The 23,306-nt window shown below is 47.0% G+C and overlaps 1 protein-coding gene across 6 annotated transcripts in view; it reads right to left on the bottom strand.

The window, feature by feature from the left end:
- The window catches only part of PRKAG2 (protein kinase AMP-activated non-catalytic subunit gamma 2), a 204,721-nt gene that overhangs the window by 60,965 nt on the left and 120,450 nt on the right, over window positions 1–23,306 (bottom strand). For all 6 annotated transcript variants that reach the window (XM_048510352.1, XM_048510351.1, XM_048510353.1 and 3 more), the window contains one exon: window positions 5,393–5,610. In XM_048510352.1, coding sequence (XP_048366309.1) covers window positions 5,393–5,610 — 218 coding nt within the window. The remainder of the gene's footprint in view (window positions 1–5,392; window positions 5,611–23,306) is intronic.

The following is a 23,306-nucleotide window of genomic DNA, read 5'->3' as shown; positions in this document are numbered from 1 at the left end:
TCCGAGTTCACGTCGGTCACCCGCACAGAAGAAACATTTTCTAATCCACTGCCGAGACACTGTCCAGCCTTGTTCTGAGTCAGCTTCCCCAAAGCATCTGAGTTTCCAATTGCCAAAACTCCTCTCTTCATGCGAGCTCCGTTGTCAAAACAGCTTCATGCCTCTAGTTCTCTTCCGACTTGGGAGGAGAACAGCCCGGTTCAGCGGGTGTGGCGTGCGCGCGCGCACACACACACACACACACACACACTCATTGAACTTCAAGCAAGATTCTACTGACCCCTGCCCTCAATACTGTTATATGATACTGATGCCTGTAAGGGCGCTCACTAGCTCTGACTTGAATAGCCCAGCTAGTCCAATATTGTCAGAGCTCGAAGCTAAGCAGGGTCAGTCCTGGCTAGTTTTTGGATGAGACACCACCAAGGAAGTCCAGGGTTGCAACCACGACTACATGTATATCCTATTAAACCCCGTACTTGAATGATCCAAACTAGCCCGATCTCATCAGATCTCGGAAGCTACACAGGGTCGGCCCTGGTTTGTACTCCAAGGATGTTGAAGGTTGCTATGCAGATGCAGAGGACTATATTTGGCTCTTGCCTGGAAAACCCTATTGGGGTCCCCAGAAGTCGGTTGCAACTCGCGCAGACCCAGTATAAAAAGGGAGGAGTGGACTACAAGAGTTTGCTGTGACCCAAGAAATCCTTGCTTTAAATCTTGCCACTAATGCTCTAAATAATCTTTGGCGGGCCACTCACGGCTGAAAACCAAAGCTAAACCCGATCTACCTCACAAGATTGTTGTAAATATGAAGCAAGTTCACTGCAGCACTACCTATGAATCCTACATCTTATTATTAGAATGAGCAGCCTGGCAGACTTTGCTGGCACCGAAGGAGAATGCAGGCCAGTGGGTTATGTGGCATTCAAGGATTTGCTGCTAACTGCCCCCTTGGCCTCTTACTAATGGTCATTTTTTATTTATTCAATAAGGCCCTTTTGTTGTCCTGTCTGGCCAAAAATGTAGGAGACTCCAGCCACAGATATTTCCAGACAGACATGCTTTAATGCTGGTGGTTTGCTAACAGCCCTGCTTTTACTCCCTTTTCAATGGAGAATACTATTTCAGCATTTACTACCGGCTGGGGCCCGCCAAGATCTATCGGCCTGTGAAATAAGCTCCCAGAGGAAAGCAGTGGATACCTGAAGGCCTTTAAAACCAGCCTGGACAGAATGCTATTTTTAAGGACATCAATGGCAGCAGATGCTGACCAAAGACAGAGGGAAGCTTGTTACTGGAAAAAGCCCCTTTTATAATATGTTTACCCTTCCAAAAACAAAAACCCAACTCTGGGGTCAAAGGACCATCTTGGAACACTTCTTTAGTTTGCCTTTGACCATCTGCGTATTGGCATTCCTGACCCTTCCTGTGATGGTTGCACGTGGAACTCTTCTCCTCGAGGGATCATGCCCTCTGATGAAAGCCAGGACAGACTTCTCTCTGCAGAACAGGAGCTCTGGAGTCACCTCTGGTACAGAAGAAGAGACCATTTTGGACCACACTGCCAAGAACCGCGACTTCCAGTGGTTTAACTTCACTCTCACAGACGGTTTGGTGCCAACAAAAGGACATAGTGCAACCATCCTATTTGCTGGGCAACTAGCAGACAGGTCTGCATTTATTTTATTTGGCTCACTTGGCGATGGGGCAGACTGAGAAAACAAATCCACACAGAGATGTGCTTGCTTATTTGCGTAACTCTCCCCAAACCCCGTGTCTGATAGCAGCCCCCTGCTTGCCTGCAACCGCACCTTTGGACTCTGACTGCAGCCGGCAACCTTGGAGAGGTTTGGAAAACACAAAGCCCCCTTCCCCGCCCCCATTTTATGGACAACCAAAGATGCCTTACGTCATTCGACCCAGGGTCCATCAAGCTCAGACCAACATCCTGCAGGAGATCTCCAGCAGAGAAAGGTCTTTCTCTGGTCCTTCAACAGGAGATGCCAGGATTGAAACCTGGGACTTTCTGCATGCAGAGCAGATGCTCTGCCACTCAGCTATGGGCCCTCCCTAAAGTATATGGGGAGAGTAAGTGTATAGGAACATATGAAGGCAGTATTACCTACTCTGACTGCTCTATACTTTCAGCGCCCTTCTATGCCTATTGAATCCAACGGACGGATGGGTTTAACTCTGGTTGGGATGGCCCCATCAGTCTTGGCCTCTCCAGCTCTTCCTGGCAGCAGCTCTCTAGGACCTCTAGCAGAGTGAAGCAGTGGAGTAACAAGGGGGCTCAGGGGGACTGGAGCCCCGAGCGCCACTTTCTGGGGTCATACGGGGGAGCACTGCAAGGCCACTCCTCCCTTGCAACGGTGCCCCACCCTCAAACTGGGGCAGGGACATAGTTGAATACTGGCCAGTGGGGCTTTCCCAGCCCACAAACTCCACATGGAGCTCAGGAGCAGGTCAGCGGGGCGGGACCATTTGATGCTGGCCTCAGCTCACCCAGCTCCGGTTTTAAGCTGCAGGGGAACATGGGGAGTTCAGGGGCGGGGCGCAGTTGTGAGCGAGCAACACCCAGGGTGAGCCACTGGGCTTGCCCCAAGTGCCATTTTACACAGCTACACCCCTGCAGCAGAGGTGGGATCCAGCAGGTTCTCACAGGTTCCCGAGAGTAGGTTACTAATGATTTGTGTGTGCCGAGAGGGGGTTACTAATGGGTGATTTTGCCACGTGATTTTTGCCTTAGTTACGCCCCTCCTCTCAGCAGTAGCGCGCAGAACTTGAAGCAGTCTAGCAGGAGGTGCACCGGCGTGCGTGGCAGCCTGCGCCTGCGTGCATTCGTTTCCCGCCCAAGGACCGGCGCAGCGGCTGCGTCCTTGCCACAGTCCCGCCCAGGAATGCCCCGCCCAGGAATGCCCCATCCCCGGAATGCCTGGCCACGCCCCCGTTGTGCCCCACCCAGCCCCACTGGCGCTACGCCACAGTTTGAATCCCACCACCATGGGAACCTGTTACTAAAATTTTTGGATCCCACCACTGGTTTATATGTTAATTTATTAGAGTATTAGGTTCTATTTGGTGGTTGTGTTTTATTTTTATGGTTTGGTATTTTTCTGTTTATTATTCTTCCGTTAATTTTCTTGCTTTTCTGTTTATTTTCTTCTTTGGTATGATTATTTTGAGAAAAGCAATTTTAAAAATTATATATATATAAAAGAAAGAAAGAATGCTGCAGTCATGATAAATGTCTAACACTCTTGCCGGTTTGCAGTTTATGAGAGCTACCCTTCCGTTCACCAGCAAAGTGGGAGACTGTGTAACCACAACTTCTCTCTCTACTCTCCCCCCACCCCCTTGGCCTTTCCTGCCTACTGGAGTGAGGAGACTCCCGGACTACGGCACAGCAAGAAGAGATACACAGAGAGGTGACAGCCTGGGGGAGGGCAACTACTGAGCCTCTCTCCTCCCTGAGGAAGCGACTGACCTCTGAACCAGATTGAAAGAGATTCCTTTTTAACCTGGTTTGAAGGGGAAAGCCTTGGGAATGCTACATGCGGTCCTTGAAATGAGCATAAAATCGTGCAGAGATTCCCCTTCAGTTCAGGGGCTTCAGTTCAGGGGCATTCTATTCTTAAGTGGTTTCATCAACACCTATTTTGTTAACACCTGTGCAGGAAACAAATCCACGTGGAAGCAATCTGCACTGCAGATTTTATCTGCTACATTTCTGGGTGCAAGAGTGTTCTTGAAAGTAAAATGTTGATGCCTCCACAACAAGAAATATCCATGAGGGGCTGTCAAGTTCATTTACAGAAGGGGGGCCACCTGTACCGTTAGCAACTCTGGGACAAGCGGAAACTTTACCCTAGTATGTGGATGAGCTGTTGACAAGCTGTACCTGTCGAATTTCTACCTGTTTTGTGGGCATTAAAGATGCAGGAACCTTAGCTTAAAACCAGAAAAACTTATCTTCTGGGAGATCTCCAGGCCCAGCCTACCAAAAATTGAGCACCTCTCTGGAAGCAGAAAGTGCCAACTATAATACTGAGGGATAAATCAGCCTTCACCTCTGCCACGAATACCCTCAGTGGCTTCAGACAAGTCACCTTCTGCCTTTCAGTGTACCCCTAATTAGCAGTGGGACCACTCCTCCCATTGAAGGGCTTCATGGAGGTAAGGAGGCCTCTAAGGTTGGAATTAGAGCAAAAGCCCTGCTCCCCCCACCCCAAAATGGACGCTCTTTTTGGAATCCATTTTTGTTTTCCAGCCCGGGGAAGGAAGAGGTTGACAGCTGACTCTTTTCCACTGGCCAAAAGGCCTGCCTGTCTCCACAAAAGAAGAAATGGGCGCATTAGAGCCTATCACCCCAAGGTGCTTCAATCAGCACTCTGAGGAGACCACTTCCCACCAAATCGGCTTCCAAATTTTTTATTATTATTATTATTATTATTATTATTATTATTATTATTATTATTATTTGATTTAATATACCGCCCTATCCCCAAAGGGCTCAGGGCGGTGTACAATATAAAATATCATATATAAAAACATGCATACAATTTAAAACAATTATGGCCTAGGACATTATGTCCTAAAACAGTTACGTCCTAAAACAGTGTCCCACGAAACCCGTATACAACCCTCCCAGAAAAGAATAATGGGTCCCGATGATGCTAGGGACCCATGTAAAGCAGAGGGGGGGGGGGCACCCTCAGCGGCTGGTCTCTCCAAAGGCCCGGTGGAACAACTCGGTCTTACAGGCCCTGCGGAATTCTCCAAGGTCCCACAGGGCCCGGACAGCTGGTGGAAGAGTGTTCCACCAGGCCGGCACCAGAGCCGTAAAGGCCCTGGCCCGAGTGGAGGCCAGCCGCGTCATTGAGGGGCACAGGCATTTACATTCGTCCCTCTTGGTCCTCAACTCTGGAAAAGCAAGCAACTCTTTCCATTAACTCTTTTGATCTCTGGCACCCCTGCTATAACACCTTACGTATCATTTTAGTGTACAACATCAGGGCCTCTATCTCTGTGTGTGTTTGTTTTTGATCCACCCACACAACCTCATTTGCATGTGGATCTTCTTTGCTACCTGAAAACACTGGTCATTTTCCCTTCTCAGCATTGCTTCTACAGACGTTTCCTTCTGGACAGATAATTATCACTCTTCTATAAACCTCTATCCAACTTCCACGCAAGTGGAGACTGTCTATTCAGGGTAATACCCCCTCCCCTCCTCCCACAGTAGGAGTATAGTAAGGATATAGTACTTTACAAAGCTGTTGTAAGGATTAGGTCAAGATTGGGTCAAGATAAAGTAGCTGCAGTGCTTTGCCGCCATATAGATACAGGGCAGTTTATGGGTCTTGAGACGCAAAAGGTCCATACTTACTGTTTTTGAGGTAGCGCAGGGGCTGGGGGCCGGATTGGGAGGCTTGGCCACGCTCTGTCCTGGGGGCAGGCTGAACCTTTGGCCGGTATCTGGAGGCGATGTGGATGAGTGAAGTCGGGATTCTAGCCTCTCGGGTTCATGCTTATAGGACTCAAGAGGAAACGTTGTTTGCTTGGTCACTTGGGTTGGAGTCGACGGAGAAGAGGAGAGGCCAGAAGCTGGAAAGAAAAAAGGAAGACATCACCCATCTCTCGGGATTCACGCAGGGCAAACAGCATTTCTGCTGCTGGAATCTCTATGGCAGTGATGGCGAACCTATGGCACGGGTGCCAGAGGTGGCACTCAGAGCCCTCTCTGTGGGCACGCACACACAGTTTGTCATGTGGGGGTGGAAAATCACCCTCCCCCCACAGACACACAGACACATCTAGGCTGGCCTGAGTCACTGAGCACAATGTGCGCGCATTGCAGTGAGCAGGGAGGACTTGGCTGGCGGGCCTGGTGCCTGTGCTACGGGTGGCTGCTGCCCGAGAGGGGGGCACAGGGGAGGCAGAGATGCTAGAGAGGCACAGAGCATTGCGCGCAGGACTTGCTAGAGGCTACAGCTAGCTGGCCCCTGCTCGAGTGGGTGGGGCAGAGGAAGAGGGAGCCAACCGGTTTTTTCTAAACTAAAAACTCAGTATTCAGGTTAAATTGCCAGGTTGGCACTTTGCGATAAATAAGTGGGGTTTGGGTTGCAATTTGGGCACTCAGTCTCAAAAAGGTTCACCACCATGGCTCTATGGGGTCTCTTGCTTTCCCCACAATATGGACAGATCTCCTTTCTCCGTGCAAAATACGGCACTTCCCCCTTCAATAAACATAAAGTGCTTTTAAATAACTTGTATTCTAATCAATAGTATAACATTAACATAACCGACTTCTACGGAGCCAGTGGTTTCTTCTGATGGGTAGGAACACAATTCCACTTTCTCAGGTAAGCTCTGCTAGCTGAGTGCACATTTACACAGATTGAACTTAACCGGCAAAAATATTATTATTTTTTATTTGCATTATGTTTATTTCTCACCTGAGGTGTCCAGGAACAAAATACAGCCACAAATTCATTTTAAAACTACTAACATTTTAAATAAAATTTCAACAATAAAACATCCTTTCTGGGTTTGGAGGGGAGAGAAATGGTTGGGGGGTGATTTTACCAAATGCCTTCAGAATGATTGTACAAATAACCATTATTTGCATGTGGTTCATTCTCTCCAGCTCAGAAGAAGCAGGAGATTACAACTTCCATTGATTTTCAAGCCCATCTCTGTGCAATGTCAGGTGAGACGTTGTTTGAAGAAGTATTTACATTTTATGAAATTTAATAACATAAAAAAACCTTTCTGTCTGCTGCTAAGGTACAGCGCAGAGGCAGGAAACTGTTAACCAAACTGCTGGGGCAGGCACCTGTTATCTCAGAGGTTGCTAAGGAGCAGAGACCTAGAAATTTCATGGCTTTCATGGATAATGCCGTTAAACAAACACCAGCCAAAAGCCCTGTTTGATCTCTTCCGCAAGACTTCCCCATCCATGAGCCACTAATTGCTATAGAGTAGAAAGAGCATGCGCCACCATGGGACTGACTGATTACAACAACTCATAGATTGCTAAAATGTTCTTAAGGCCGGGTGCAAGCATAAAAACAGTATCAAACTGCACCCCATAAATGCCAACAAAACCAGCAACCTCCATATGCCTGCCATGGGACGAGAGAGAGAATCAGTCAATCAATGTTTATTAGCCACAGGCCATACATACGAGAGAGAGAATATCTGGGAGAAAAATCTGGGAAGTCCATGCTACATCTTTGTGCTGCTCCTAATGAAAACCGTATGGACGGCAGTGACTCTGGTTGTTGGCCCTCTTCTTGGAGGTTCAGCAACAGCCAAACGAACAGCACTTTAGCATTTACTTCTGCATCAAGAAAGGTTCCACCTGCTTAAAATCTGTGCATTGGGCAACAAATAGGAATTTGGAATGGGGCGGGGGCGACCGACACAGAATTGCATGGCAATCTTACACGTTCCTGCAGGACAAGAGAGGTAAATACAAGCAAGACAAATGACACTCGTAGCCTGAATGATGGGGTTTTTTTTCTACGCACAAATGTAGAATATATGAAGCAACCTTCCATTGTCCAGAATTTCAGAATGCCCTTGCTCCTAGCTTGTTGTTACGGGACATAAAAGTCTTGCTGAGGCAGGAAATAGAGTTCTTATCAGTTGTTTCTGCCCTTGCCCAGAGGTCAATTTTTTTTTTACTTTCCAAGCTTATAAGCACTTTGCTCCAGAGGTGGGATTCAACCAGTTCTCACCATTTCTCTAGAAGTGGTTACTAATTTTTTCTGAGTGCCGAGAAGGGGTTACTAAAGCAACCTCCCTGCCCAATAGGGACTGTGTGCGGCAGCGCCACTGTTTGAATCCCACCACCATCAAAACCTGTTATTAACATTTTTGGACCCCACCACTGCTTTGCTCCCCCTACAAACCTCCTCCTGTGTGACCTTTCCCTACGTAGTCCCATGTAGCCTACTAATTTCTCATTTTTTTTATTCACTTAGAAGTTGGAAGAATGCTGAAATACTTGAGAAATAGTAGTTCCAATTTTATACTGTGCTCATGATCATAGGTTATCTGGAGTATTGTGTCCCGCTCTAGGTGCTGTGCTTTAAGAAAGATGCCAACACACTGGAATGCCTTCTGAGAAAGAGAACAACGATAATTGGGGATCTGCAAAACAAGTCCTATGAGGAAAGGCTGAAAGAATTGAAGAATTGAAGAAGAAGAAGAAGAAGAAGAAGAAGAAGAAGAAGAAGAAGAAGAAGAAGAAGAAGAAGAAGAAGAAGAAGAAGAAGGAGGAGGAGGAGGAGGAGGAGGAGGAGGAGGAGGAGTTTGGATTTATATCCCCCCTTTCTCTCCTGCAGGAGACTCTAAGGGGCTTACAATCTCCTTGCCCTTCCCCGCTCACAACAAATACCCTGTGAGGAAGGTGGGGCTGAGAGAGCTCCGAGAAGCTGTGACTAGCCCAAGGTCACCCAGCTGGCGTGTGTTGGAGTGCACAGGCTAATCTGAATTCCCCAGATAAGCCTCCACAACTCAAGCGGCAGAGCGGAGAATCAAAACCGGTTCCTCCGGATCAGAGTGCACCTGATCTTAGCCACTACGCCACTGCTGCTTGAGAAGGGTTTCCTTGGAGAACATGGGATAGAGGGGACAGGTGAAGCTGCCTTATATTGAATTGGACTGACGGTCCACCAAAGTCACTATTATCTATTCCAAGGGTCCCTAACTTTTTGACCTTCCAGGCACAGTTGGAATTTTGACATGGCATAGAAGCTGTGGCACAGAAGGGAAAGGCGTGTGTGTTCTCTGCTGTTCCAGAGGACAAGACTAGGTCTAATCGGCTTACATTACAGGAAGGAAGTTTTTGGTTGAACATGAGGAGAAATTTCCTAATGACATGGGTGGTTCCACAATGACTCTGGGTGGGCTCTCTCCCCCTGGAGGTCTTCAAGCAAAGGGGCTAGGGGAGTTTGGACTAGAATCAGGCCAAGCAAGAGCCAAGTCTAACTGTAAGGTCCTGGAGCTGGAAGCGGCAAATAATGAATTTAAGTACCATTTCCTCCTAGTTTTTAAATAACCACCCATTTTACTAAGAGTGTCCAATAGCAGAAGTAACTCTATATTTATCCTGGAGCCAGTCTTGTAATCAGGCCGAGAGACTCTACAGTCAGTGTGCCAGAGCAAATTTGAATTTAAATGATCAAATTAGAAATTGCATGGCGAAGGCTTTCCACGGCCCGGAATCACTAAGGGTGCTGTGTGGTTTCCGGGCTGTAATGGCCGTGTTCTAGCAGCATTCTCTCCTGACGTTTACATGCAAATCTGTGGCTACAGCAGCATCTTCAAGGAGGATCTGATGTTGGGAAAGCAACTGGAGTATATATCTGTCCAGGGTGTGTGGGGAGTGTCCAGGGTGGGTGGGGAAATGTTGAAACAGGGCTGTGATGTCTTTTGGGAATTTCTGGTTAATGAGTTAATGAGTGTCATGGTTAATGAGTGTCATGGTGTCTGCTATGGGGACCTTGGTGAATAGGGACACCACATCAAAACTGATAATGTTTTGTCCATTTGGGGTTAAGTTTGAGTTTGCTGATTTTTTCAATGAAGTGAGTTGAGTCCTTAATGTAATTCCCCACCCACCCTGGACACTCTGGACACTCCCCACACACCCTGGACAGATATATACTCCACTTGCTTTTCCAACATCAGATCCTCTGAAGATGCCAGCCACAGATGCAGGCGAAACGTCAGGAGAGGATGCTGCTAGAACACGGCCGTACAGCCCGGAAACCACACAGCACCCAAGATCTGTGAAATTCTTAGCACCACCGTCTCCTATCGATTTCAATTTGAGAACGTGGGAGCCAAGCTTGCCAGACTGTGCAAAGGGGTAACTAACTTTCCTTTCTAATGCTTCAGCCCTGGCAGGTTTGATAAATGGCTTTCCAGGACATGTTTTTATCTGTGATGTTTTTATGGGTGCCTGAGCGTTCTGAGAGCGCTTGAGGTTTTGGTGGGAGATGGAAATAATGAAGTTGGCAGCCACCTTGAAAGGGAGTAGGGAGAGCGTCCTTTACATTAGAGCTGCAAGAATGTGTCTATCTCAGAAACTAATGGACTAGCACAGTGATGGCGAACCTTTTCCAGACCGAGTGCCCAAATTGCAACCCAAACCCCACTTATTTATCGCAAAGGGCCAACCCGGCAATTTAACCTGAATGCTGATGTTTTAGTTTGGAAAAAAACAGTTGGCTCCCTCTTCCTCCACCCCACCTGCTCAAGCAGGGGCAAGCCTGCTGTAGCCTCCAGCAAGTCCCACGCTCACCACTCTGTACTTCTCTAGCATCTCTGCCTCCTCTGCGCCCCCCCCCCCTTGGGCAGCAGCCACCCAGAGCACAGGCACCAGGCCTGCCAGCCGAGGCCTCCCTGCTCACACTTGGTCTGAGAACTTTTAGAGGCCCAGGCCAGCTTAGATGTGTGTGTGAAGGGGGGGTGATTTTCCGCCCCCCACACAACGAACTCTTGAGTGCGTGTGCCCACAGAGAGGGCTCTGAGTGCCACCTCTGGCACCCGTGCCATAGGTTCGCCATCACTGGACTAGCAAATCAACAGAATGGGCCTCTGGCAGGAAGCAGCAGGGCCAAGGCAGTAACAACTAGGCTTGGTCATTTGGCAAAACCGAATCACAGAACCCCCCTTTTCCAAAGCCACATTGGTTTTGGGCTTTTTCTTTTACCGACAAAAAAATAATAATTCTAGGTGTGTTCAATAAGTTGAATACATCTGGGGTCAAGTTCAGTCCCATATGGAGGATCTTGGAATAGATCCATGATGGAATGTAGTACCTTGAAGGAAGACCACCAGAACAATCTGGCAGGGATAGCCCCCTAGATTTCCTGGCTTTTCAGATGTCTACGCCAGAGCACAGATTTGCTGATTGGTCAGTTAAATTGTGGTTGGTTGTTGACCCTTGGCAGAACAACGCCAGATATTTTAGAGTTACAGGTATTAGACTTTGAAGAGGATTTCAGTGGGTTTTAAGAACTTTCCTGGATGCTCCAAACTTCACCAAACCTGGGTGATAGTATCAGGGGAGTCTCCCGAAACATCCCTGAAATTTTGGTGCTGCTAGCCTAAAAACTGCACCCTCTGCAGGCCAAAAATGGAAAAACACTGAAAATACAAAAAATCCCATAAACGAACCTGCAGTTTTTGCGCCCCCCACAAGGGGGCGCCATGGGCAACTGCCCACTTTGCCCAATGGGAGGATCACCTCTGTATAGTGTGGGAAGGGGAACAGAAGGCAAAGTCATGGATCACCCTACAAGTCACTGAGGGTTCTCTACCATGAAGGGGGGCCTGGATCAGTGGCCAAAGGCACCACACAACTGGGACACAGGTTTCCTAGGTGAAAGGGGTGAATATGGGAGGAAAGGCTTAAGGCAGAAGGGCAGATGTAGGTTGGCTGTTAGGTGAGAAGGATATATGGTTTTTCTCTTTCCAATGGCACAGTTCCTAGCCAATGGGCTGTGGGTTATTTTGTCTCTCACTCTAAAATTTACAGTGCTTCACTGGCAAATGCTGATGGTTACATGCATCTTACTTATTTCACTGTTTATCACTAAGTCTGGAAAGCCACATACAATTGGTGAACTCGAAGAAAAAGCTGTTGAGAGGTGGTTCACATGCAGCTATGATACTATCAGACCTGGCCTCCTCAGGATACAGGATATCCTAGCGTATATAATTATCCCTTCTTATAGAGTAATGCTTGCTCTTCAGATTCATTCTATGATGCTCATTAAGTCTCAGTGTTGTGAGCATTTACTTGCTGCTGTATCTTCTACTCTTTTGACTAGATCTTATTTCATTCATGCTCTGTTAAAGCAACACATTTGCATTCTGGGATATTAGGCATCAACCTAGCTCCCTCTTGCCAGATTGCAGTACTGTCTGCCATTCAGGTGTGTGGGGGGTGGGTGGGTGGGAGGGAGGGAGGGAGGGATTATAGAATTTGCCTCCACCGCCAATCTGCAGTGTTGTATGCAGTGTAAGGAGTCTAAACAAAATATTTGCCTCTGTGTATAGCCCATGGCACATCAAAGAAAAATACATTATGCAAACAGGGCTTCCTCAGAATCAAAGGTCCCCCCCGCCCCCCCTCCCCGCAAGCCAGTGAGTCAGAAATATGATTATAATGAGCATCTTGGAAACTGAGACCTATCTACCAGTGCAATTCTATTCAGTGGCAAAATGTGTGTAGTTCTGCTGAATGGGGAAAGTCCCTGTTAGTTACTTTAGCCACTGATGCATACTTTAGCCACTGAGCCCCTTGGGGATAGGGCGGTATATTAAATCAAATAAATAATAATAATAATAATACTTTCCCTAGTATTTCCTTCCCTCTGTATAAATTTAAACCAAATAGCCAGGCACCAGAATAACAAAGAGACCTAAAGATTAACAAATCTCAAAAACCTTATTTATTTCCCCTATTCAGATTGGGCACAATAATGATATAAGTAGAGGTGGGTTTTGTGCAGCTATTGGATTTATTAATCTCTGGATGAACATCTGCCATTTTTGGGGTGCGTGGGAGTCACCAAACCATTTGGATTTATAATCTGCAGGACACGTGAAGGCCCTTGAACAAAGTGTTTCTTTGGGTTTCACATGAAATTCTTGGAGACCTCCCTTCGCTCTTACTCTGTCAAAAATTCTGGTCAATTCTGCATCCTGGAACTGACTTACATTTAAACAGAATGTGCCAAAGTAGACAGCTCTTGATACTGCCATCTGCTCTGTTTTGTATGTGTGAACATCGCTGACGTAAAAATATATCTACCAATGACCAGTCTTCTGGTTCTTCAGTTATGTCACATTAGGTTTTCCTCTTTCTGGCACTACTCAGCAACCCCCCCACCCCCCAGACATTTTCACATACCTTTGAAGTATCTGTTTAATATTTATCTGCCAGGATTTCAAACACATAATGTAATGGGATAGTGCAAGGAGTCCCTCTCTCTTCCCCTGCATCCCACTTGGCCACCGAAATCCAGGTTACCGAGAGCTCCCCTTCCGGTTTTGCAATTTTCTACTTCCAAAGGGGGGCCAAATGAAAACAGAGTAGTAAACAGGCTTGATGGGTGGTGAATGTTAGGTAGAGACCAGTCACTCATTAGGGGAGACCCAACTATTTCTTCACAAAGCTGGTTTCTCGGCCAAAAGAATACAAAAGGCTTTTTTTAAAGCACATCGCTGCACATTTCCGGCTGTAGCAGCAGGCTACCATCGTGTGACAGAAGTTAGGGTAAAGAGTTAGCTGCTTGCTTACAATGAAGTGGATGGTTCCTTTCCGAGAGGAAAGCATACAAGGACACAAGAAACACGGCAGCAGAGTTCTCAGGCTGCTATCGGGAACGACACTGTGCACCTGTTTAAAGGCAAGGATTGCCTCAGCCATTCTAAAAGCTCAAAAGCAAGAGGTACCGGCCCCGCTACTGCTGGAAGCCCCACAGAATCCACTTGGCTCTCGCCCAGCTTCTGTAACAATGGACGTGGTCCACCAACAATGTTCCTAGTAAGTTAAAGGGCCAATTCACCTCCCCCCCACACACACACACACCGTTTGCACGGATCAGCAATATCTCTTAGGCAGCTTCGACACAACTGTTTTGCCCAGCCGTGGCTTCTAAACAGGAGTAGTCTTTTTTCTGGCATCAGCATGGCATCATCGTGCATTTATGCACCTGCTGGCATTGGGACACTGATTTTTTTCAAAGATGGTAGCCAAAGCATTTTTGCACAAGGCCCTTTCCGCACAGGCCAATTAAACCGAGATAAACACGGTAAAAAACCCGGGTTGGGGCGGGGGGGGGGGGGGACTTCGCATTGATCCCAATCCTAATGCGGATCTGCTCCACGTTTCCCTCCCCCTGCCCGGGTTTTTTGACAATCACATTATGTGCGATACTTTATTTTAATGCCGCTGTGAGCAAAGGCGTGCCTCCGTGCAAAGGCGTGCACCCCTGCCAATGCGAAGGTCCCGGGGCTGCCTCAGGGTTGTTAATCCCAGCTGTAACCTGGTCAGAACTTGCTGTGCGGAAAGGCCCCAAGTGTAGACAGGAAACTGTGGAACGTTTCAGGTGCCACCCATGTAAGCACCATTTCCCCTGCCTCATTCCTCTATAGCTCATTTCTTTCCCTACAGCACTACAATATAACAATTTTTTAAAAGTATCACACTAGTATAGCAACATATCAATTGCTGATTTTAAAAAAAATCCGAAAAAGTCTTATTATGGAGTCTTATTATTATGAAGCAAGTGCAAGTCTTATTATTATGAAGCAAGTGCAGAGAAAACCATAACTGGGGTGCTTTGATGCTGATGGAAATGCCTCTGTATCCATAGCACCAAGAGATACACCAAGACATACCTCTTCTTTGCAGCACCCAGAGACCTGTTGGCAAATGGAAGCATTCATGGTCGTAAGCCCTAGGCACGTTTACTCAGAAGTAAGGCATACCAAGGCCACTGGGACTGGCATCCCAGTAAGCATGCTCAAACTGGGTGATTGAAAATAATCAGAAAGTAATCGAATTTGCCAGTGTGACATTTCCGGAGCACCTCATTTCTGCAATTTGGACATAGTTCTCAACCCATGATATGATACAGTCAGTTCAGCAAGGCTTACTCCAAAGCCCATGTGCACAAAACTGTAGCAATAAGGGTCCATGGTATGAGCCAGGGGTCTTCAAACTATGGCCCTCCAGATGTTCATGGACTACAATTCCCATCAGCCCCTGCCAGCATGGCCAAGTGGTAGGGCTCATGGGAATTGTAGTCTATGAACATCTGGAGGGCCATAGTTTAAAGATCCCTGGTATGAGCAAACTCTCACGGTCCCGATCTTGGCATGCCAAATCCCTCCAAAATCATTCAGGGTTTCCATAACAGCCCACAGATTATGTGTGTCATCCAGAACATGGAATGTTAATGCTGTCAAATGACTGAAATATCTGCTTGGCTTGCATGCTGAATATTTCTGAAGATGAAAAACTAGCTGTCATAGACAGCTGAATACAGGATTTCTTGCTGTTGGGGGTGGTGAGGGTCCCTGACAACGTGAAAGATCAGGGAGAGGAACAGCTCAGGGCACATGCAAGTGGCAGTTTTGGTGTCAAGGTCTGTACTCTACATATATTTTGCTCCAGTAAATTATCTCAGAGGGAGGGAAGGTGGCATGGTGTCGCCTGACCTTGTCAGATCTTGGAAGCTAAACAGAGACAGTAGGATGGGAGACCCCCATGGAAGACTCTGAAGAGGAAGATGATGGCAAACCACTTCTGCTTCTACCTTGCCTTGAAAGCTCTTTGCTGGGGTCACCCTAAATTAGCTGCAACTTGATGACACTGCACACACACAAATGTATGCTCTAGAGCACAGGTGTCAAACTCGCGGCCCTCCAGATGTTATGGACTACAGTTCCCATCATCCCCTGCCAGTATGATGCTGGCAGGGGGTGCTGGGAACTGTAGTCCATAACATCTGGAGGGCCGCTTTCTCTCCTGCAGGAGACTCCTTAAGGGGGCTTTACAATCTCCAACGCTTCCCCGCTCACAACAAATACCCCTGTGAGTGAAGGTGGGGCTGAGAGAGAGAGCCTCCGAAGCTGTGACTAGCCTGCTGAGTCACCCAGCTGGCGTGTGTTGGAGTGCACAGGCTAATCTGAATTCCCCAGATAAGCCTCCCCACAACTCAATGACAGAAGCGGAGAATCAAAACAGTTCCCTCGGATCAGAAGTGCAATTCTGATCTTAGCCACTACGCCACTGCTGCTTGAGAAGGGTTTCCTTGGAGAACATGGGATAGAGGGGACAGGTGAAGCTGCCTTATATTGAATTGGACTGACGGTCCACCAAAGTCACTATTATCTATTCCAAGGGTCCCTAACTTTTTGACCTTCCAGGCACAGTTGGAATTTTGACATGGCATAGAAGCTGTGGCACAGAAGGGAAAGGCGTGTGTGTTCTCTGCTGTTCCAGAGGACAAGACTAGGTCTAATCGGCTTACATTACAGGAAGGAAGTTTTTGGTTGAACATGAGGAGAAATTTCCTAATGACATGGGTGGTTCCACAATGACTCTGGGTGGGCTCTCTCCCCCTGGAGGTCTTCAAGCAAAGGCTGGGGGTTGGACTAGATGACCAGCAAGAGCCCGTCTAACTGTAAGGTCTGAGCTGGAGCGGCAATAATGAATTTAATGCCATTTTCTCTGTTTGCAATAACACATTTTGCTAGGTATCCAATAGCAGTAACTCTATATTTATCCTGGAGCCAGTCTTGTAATCAGGCCGAGAGACTCTACAGTCAGTGTGCCAGAGCAAGACCCAATTTAATGATCCGTGAAATTGTCGAAGGCTTTCACGGCCGGAATCACTGGGGTGCTGTGTGGTTTCCGGGCTGTATGGCCGTGTTCTAGCAGCATTCTCTCCTGACGTTTCGCCTGCATCTGTGGCTGGCATCTTCAGAGGATCTGATGTTGGGAAAGCAAGTGGAGTATATATCTGTCCAGGGTGTGTGGGGAGTGTCCAGGGTGGGTGGGGAAATGTTGAAACAGGGCTGTGATGTCTTTTGGGAATTTCTGGTTAATGAGTTAATGAGTGTCATGGTTAATGAGTGTCATGGTGTCTGCTATGGGGACCTTGGTGAATAGGGACACCACATCAAAACTGATGTGTTTGTCATTGGGGTTAAGTTTGAGTTTGCTGATTTTTTCAATGAAGTGAGTTGAGTCCTTAATGTAATTCCCCACCCACCCTGGACACTCTGGACACTCCCCACACACCCTGGACAGATATATACTCCACTTGCTTTCCCAACATCAGATCCTCTGAAGATGCCAGCCACAGATGCAGGCCCGAAACGGGCCAGGAGAGGATGCTGCTAGAACACTTCACGGCATTGACAGCCCTGGAGTACCACACAGCACCCAAGATCTGTGAAATTCTTAGCACCACCGTCTCCTATCGATTTCAATTTGAGAACGTGGGAGCCAAGCTTGCCAGACTGTGCAAAGGGGTAACTAACTTTCCTTTCTAATGCTTCAGCCCTGGCAGGTTTGATAAATGGCTTTCCAGGACATGTTTTTATCTGTGATGTTTTTATGGGTGCCTGAGCGTTCTGAGAGCGCTTGAGGTTTTGGTGGGAGATGGAAATAATGAAGTTGGCAGCCACCTTGAAAGGGAGTAGGGAGAGCGTCCTTTACATTAGAGCTGCAAGAATGTGTCTATCTCAGGGAAACTAATGAATTCCTTACACAGTGATAAATGAACCTTTTCCAGACCGAGGTGCCCAAATTGCACTCCAAACTCCCACTTATTTATGTAAAGGGCCTGCAACCCGGCAATTTAACCTGAATGCTGATGTTTTAGTTTGGAAAAAAACAGTTGGCTCCCTCTTCCTCCACCCCACCTGCTCAAGCAGGGGCAAGCCTGCTGTAGCCTCCAGCAAGTCCCACGCTCACCACTCTGTACTTCTCTAGCATCTCTGCCTCCTCTGCGCCCCCCCCCCCTTGGGCAGCAGCCACCCAGAGCACAGGCACCAGGCCTGCCAGCCGAGTCCTCCCTGCTCACCGCAGTGCGAGCACAGAGGCCCAGGCCAGCTTAGATGTGTGTGTGAAGGGGGGGTGATTTTCCGCCCCCCACACAACGAACTCTTGAGTGCGTGTGCCCACAGAGAGGGCTCTGAGTGCCACCTCTGGCACCCGTGCCATAGGTTCGCCATCACTGGACTAGCAAATCAACAGAATGGGCCTCTGGCAGGAAGCAGCAGGGCCAAGGCAGTAACAACTAGGCTTGGTCATTTGGCAAAACCGAATCACAGAACCCCCCTTTTCCAAAGCCACATTGGTTTTGGGCTTTTTCTTTTACCGACAAAAAAATAATAATTCTAGGTGTGTTCAATAAGTTGAATACATCTGGGGTCAAGTTCAGTCCCATATGGAGGATCTTGGAATAGATCCATGATGGAATGTAGTACCTTGAAGGAAGACCACCAGAACAATCTGGCAGGATAGACTTCCAGATTTCCTTGGCTTTTTCAGATGTTCACGCTTGAGAGCACAGATTTGCTGATTGGTCAGTTAAATTGTGGTTGGTTGTTGAATCCATGTGAAACAACGCCAGATATTTTAGGAGTTACAGGTATTAGACTTTTGAAGAGGGATTTCAGTGGGTTTTAAGAACTTTCCTGGATGCTCCAAACTTCACCAAACCTGGGTGATAGTATCAGGGGAGTCTCCCAAAAACATCCCTGAAGATTCTTGGTGCCTACTAGCCTAAAACTGCACCCTCTGCAGACCAAAAAATGGAAAAACACTGAAAATACAAAAAAATCCCTTGAACCTGCCCAGTTTTTTGCGCCCCCACAAGGGGCGCCATAAATTAACTACCGCTCACTTTGCCCAATGGGAGGATCACCTCTGTATAGTGTGGGAAGGGGAACAGAAGGCAAAGTCATGGATCACCCTACAAGTCACTGAGGGTTCTCTACCATGAAGGGGGGCCTGGATCAGTGGCCAAAGGCACCACACAACTGGGACACAGGTTTCCTAGGTGAAAGGGGTGAATATGGGAGGAAAGGCTTAAGGCAGAAGGGCAGATGTAGGTTGGCTGTTAGGTGAGAAGGATATATGGTTTTTCTCTTTCCAATGGCACAGTTCCTAGCCAATGGGCTGTGAGTTATTTTTTAAAAATCTCACTCTAAATTTGCAGTGCTTCATGGCAAATGCTGATGATTTGCATGCATCATACAACATTTCACTGTTTATCACTAAGTCTGGAAAGCCACATACAATTGGTGAACTCGAAGAAAAAGCTGTTGAGAGGTGGTTCACATGCAGCTATGATACTATCAGACCTGGCCTCCTCAGGATACAGGATATCCTAGCGTATATAATTATCCCTTCTTATAGAGTAATGCTTGCTCTTCAGATTCATTCTATGATGCTCATTCGTCCAGTGTTGTGAGCCGTGCACACCCACTTTCACTGTATCTTCTACTCTTTTGACTAGATCTTATTTCATTCATGCTCTGTTAAAGCAACACATTTGCATTCTGGGATATTAGGCATCAACCTAGCTCCCTCTTGCCAGATTGCAGTACTGTCTGCCATTCAGGTGGGTGGGTGGGAGGGAGGGAGGGAGGGATTATAGAATTTGCCTCCACCGCCAATCTGCAGTGTTGTATGCAGTGTAAGGAGTCTAAACAAAATATTTGCCTCTGTGTATAGCCCATGGCACATCAAAGAAAAATACATTATGCAAACAGGGCTATCAGAGATGAGATTTTAGCCTCACCATAAACCAGTGAGTCAGAAATATGATTATAATGAGCATCTTGGAAACTGAGACCTATCTACCAGTGCAATTCTATTCAGTGGCAAAATGTGTGTAGTTCTGCTGAATGGGGAAAGTCCCTGTTAGTTACTTTAGCCACTGATGCATACTTTGTACTAAGCCCCTTATAAGGGATAGGTGATATATTAAATCAAATAAATAATAATAATAATAATAATAATAATACTTTCCCTAGTATTTCCTTCCCTCTGTATAAATTTAAACCAAATAGCCAGGCACCAGAATAACAAAGAGACCTAAAGATTAACAAATCTCAAAAACCTTATTTATTTCCCCTATTCAGATTGGGCACAATAATGATATAAGTAGAGGTGGGTTTTGTGCAGCTATTGGATTTATTAATCTCTGGATGAACATCTGCCATTTCTTTGAAGTGCATTAAGGGTGTCACCAACCATTTGGATTTGATAATCTGCAGGACATTGCTAGGCCCTTGAACAAAGTGTTTCTTTGGGTTTCACATGAAATTCTTGGAGACCTCCCTTCGCTCTTACTCTGTCAAAAATTCTGGTCAATTCTGCATCCTGGAACTGACTTACATTTAAACAGAATGTGCCAAAGTAGACAGCTCTTGATACTGCCATCTGCTCTGTTTTGTATGTGTGAACATCGCTGACGTAAAAATATATCTACCAATGACCAGTCTTCTGGTTCTTCAGTTATGTCACATTAGGTTTTCCTCTTTCTGGCACTACTCAGCAACCCCCCCACCCCCCAGACATTTTCACATACCTTTGAAGTATCTGTTTAATATTTATCTGCCAGGATTTCAAACACATAATGTAATGGGATAGTGCAGAGTCCTCTCTTCCCCCTGCATCCTTGTACAAATCAGGACAGAGCTCCCCCTTCCCGTTTGCATTCTACTTCAAGGAATGAAAACAGAGTAGTAGGCAGGCGATGGGTGGTGAATGTTAAGTAGAACCAGTCACTCATTAGGGGCCAGCTATTTCTTCACAAAGCTGGTTCTCGGCAAAGAATACAAGGCTTTTAAAGCACATCGCTGCACATTTCCGGCTGTAGCAGCAGGCTACCATCGTGTGACAGAAGTTAGGGTAAAGAGTTAGCTGCTTGCTTACAATGAAGTGGATGGTTCCTTTCCGAGAGGAAAGCATACAAGGACACAAGAAACACGGCAGCAGAGTTCTCAGGCTGCTATCGGGAACGACACTGTGCACCTGTTTAAAGGCAAGGATTGCCTCAGCCATTCTAAAAGCTCAAAAGCAAGAGGTACCGGCCCCGCTACTGCTGGAAGCCCCACAGAATCCACTTGGCTCTCGCCCAGCTTCTGTAACAATGGACGTGGTCCACCAACAATGTTCCTAGTAAGTTAAAGGGCCAATTCACCTCCCCCCCACACACACACACACCGTTTGCACGGATCAGCAATATCTCTTAGGCAGCTTCGACACAACTGTTTTGCCCAGCCGTGGCTTCTAAACAGGAGTAGTCTTTTTTCTGGCATCAGCATGGCATCATCGTGCATTTTATGCACCTGCTGGCATTAGGACACTGATTTTTTTTCTTAAAGATGGTAGCCAAAGCATTTTTTGCACAAGGCCCCTTTCCACATTGAGCTTTCAATTAAGCCGAGATAAACGGTAAAACCTCGAGTTAGCGGGGAAGCTTAGCATTGATCCCAATCTAATGCGGATCTGCTCCGTTCCCTCCCACCCGGGTTTTGGTAATCACATAATGCGCGATACTTTTGTTTAATGCCGCTGTGAGCAAAGCGTGCCTTCGATCTAAAGGCGTGCACCTGCCAATCACGAAGGTCCGGGGGGGCACCTCAGGGTTGTTAGTAATCCCAGCTGTAACCTGGTCAGAACTTGCTGTGCGGAAAGGCCCCAAGTGTAGACAGGAAACTGTGGACGTTTCAGGTGCCACCCATGTAAGCACCATTTCCCCTGCCTCATTCCTCTATAGCTCATTTCTTTCCCTACAGCACTACAATATAACAATTTTTTAAAAGTATCAGCACTAGATATAGCAACATATCCAATTCGCTGATTTTAAAAAAAAAATCGAAAAGAATTCTTATTATGGAGTCATATTATTATGAAGCAAGTGCAAGTCTTATTATTATGAAGCAAGTGCAGAGAAAACCATAACTGGGGTGCTTTGATGCTGATGGAAATGCCTCTGTATCCATAGCACCAAGAGATACACCAAGACATACCTCTTCTTTGCAGCACCCAGAGACCTGTTGGCAAATGGAAGCATTCATGGTCGTAAGCCCTAGGCACGTTTACTCAGAAGTAAGGCATACCAAGGCCACTGGGACTGGCATCCCAGTAAGCATGCTCAAACTGGGTGATTGAAAATAATCAGAAAGTAATCGAATTTGCCAGTGTGACATTTCCGGAGCACCTCATTTCTGCAATTTGGACATAGTTCTCAACCCATGATATGATACAGTCAGTTCAGCAAGGCTTACTCCAAAGCCCATGTGCACAAAACTGTAGCAATAAGGGTCCATGGTATGAGCCAGGGGTCTTCAAACTATGGCCCTCCAGATGTTCATGGATCATACAATTCCCATCAGCCCCTGCCAGCATGGCCAAGTGGTAGGGCCTCATGGGCAATTGTAGTCTATGGTATCTGGAAGAACCATAGTTAGAAAGATCCTGGTATGGCTAAGGACCTCACGGTCCCTATCTTGGCATGCCAAATCCCTCCAAAATCATTCAGGGTTCCATAACAGCCCGTTATAAATTGCGTATAAGTCATCCAGAACATGGAATGTTAATGCTGTCAAATGACTGAAATATCTGCTTGGCTTGCATGCTGAATATTTCTGAAGATGAAAAACTAGCTGTCATAGACAGCTGAATACAGGATTTCTTGCTGTTGGGGGTGGTGAGGGTCCCTGACAACGTGAAAGATCAGGGAGAGGAACAGCTCAGGGCTTTATGCAAGTGGCAGTTTTGGTGTCAAGGTTCAGTACTCTACATATATTTTGCTCCAGTGGGAATTATCTCCAGAGGGAGGAAGGTGGCATGAATTATTAAGCTTCTGACCTTGTCAGATCTTGGAAGCTAAACAGAGACAGTAGGATGGGAGACCCCCCATGGAAGACCCTGAAGAGGAAGATGATGGCAAACCACTTCTGCTTCTTACCTTGCCTTGAAAGCTTCTTTTGCTGGGATTCACCCTAACAAGGTAGCTTTAAAGCAGTATTTTCTACATCACACATCAAATGTCATGCTCTAGAGCACAGGTGTGAAACTTCAGCGGCCCCTCCAGATGTTATGGACTACAGTTCCCATCATCCCCTGCCAGTATGATGCTGGCAGGGGGTGCTGGGAACTGTAGTCCATAACATCTGGAGGGCCGCGAGTTTGACACCTACGCTCTAGAGGGAAGGCAGCATGATGTCGCTTGAGCTGATCAGAAATCAGAAGCTAAGCAGGGTCAGTACTTAGAAGGGAGACCACCAAAGAAGACTGCAGGGGACGTCAGTGGCAAACCATCTCTGCTTAATCACTTGCCTTGACAACACTACGGGGGTCATCGTAAGTCGGCTGCAATAACAGTACTTTACACACATGAAGGGTTGAGAGTGAAAAGCCCCTCCCATCCAAGTACAAAACAGAAGAGGAGTTTGGATGTATGCCCTGCTTTTCTCTACATGGATTACTAATTTATTTCTCTTCCTCTCCCTACAATAGACACCTTGTGAGGCAGGTGGGGCTGAGAGAGTTCTCAGAGAACTGTGGTCAACTCAAGGTCACCCAGCAGGCTTCAGGTGGAGGAATGGGGTATCAAGCCCGGTTCTCCAGATTAGAGTCGACTGCTCCCAGCTGTCATGATCTGTCCAGTTCTGGTTTGATCCTGCTATGTCTCCCGGCCGGGACGTGGGGACCCTTCCCCTGCTTCCTGAGCATACTA

Source organism: Sphaerodactylus townsendi, linkage group LG11, assembly GCF_021028975.2.
Source record: "Sphaerodactylus townsendi isolate TG3544 linkage group LG11, MPM_Stown_v2.3, whole genome shotgun sequence".
NCBI lineage: Eukaryota > Metazoa > Chordata > Lepidosauria > Squamata > Sphaerodactylidae > Sphaerodactylus > Sphaerodactylus townsendi.
The sequence above is the reverse complement of the archived record's forward strand: the minus strand, read 5'-3'. Positions and strand labels throughout refer to the sequence as shown.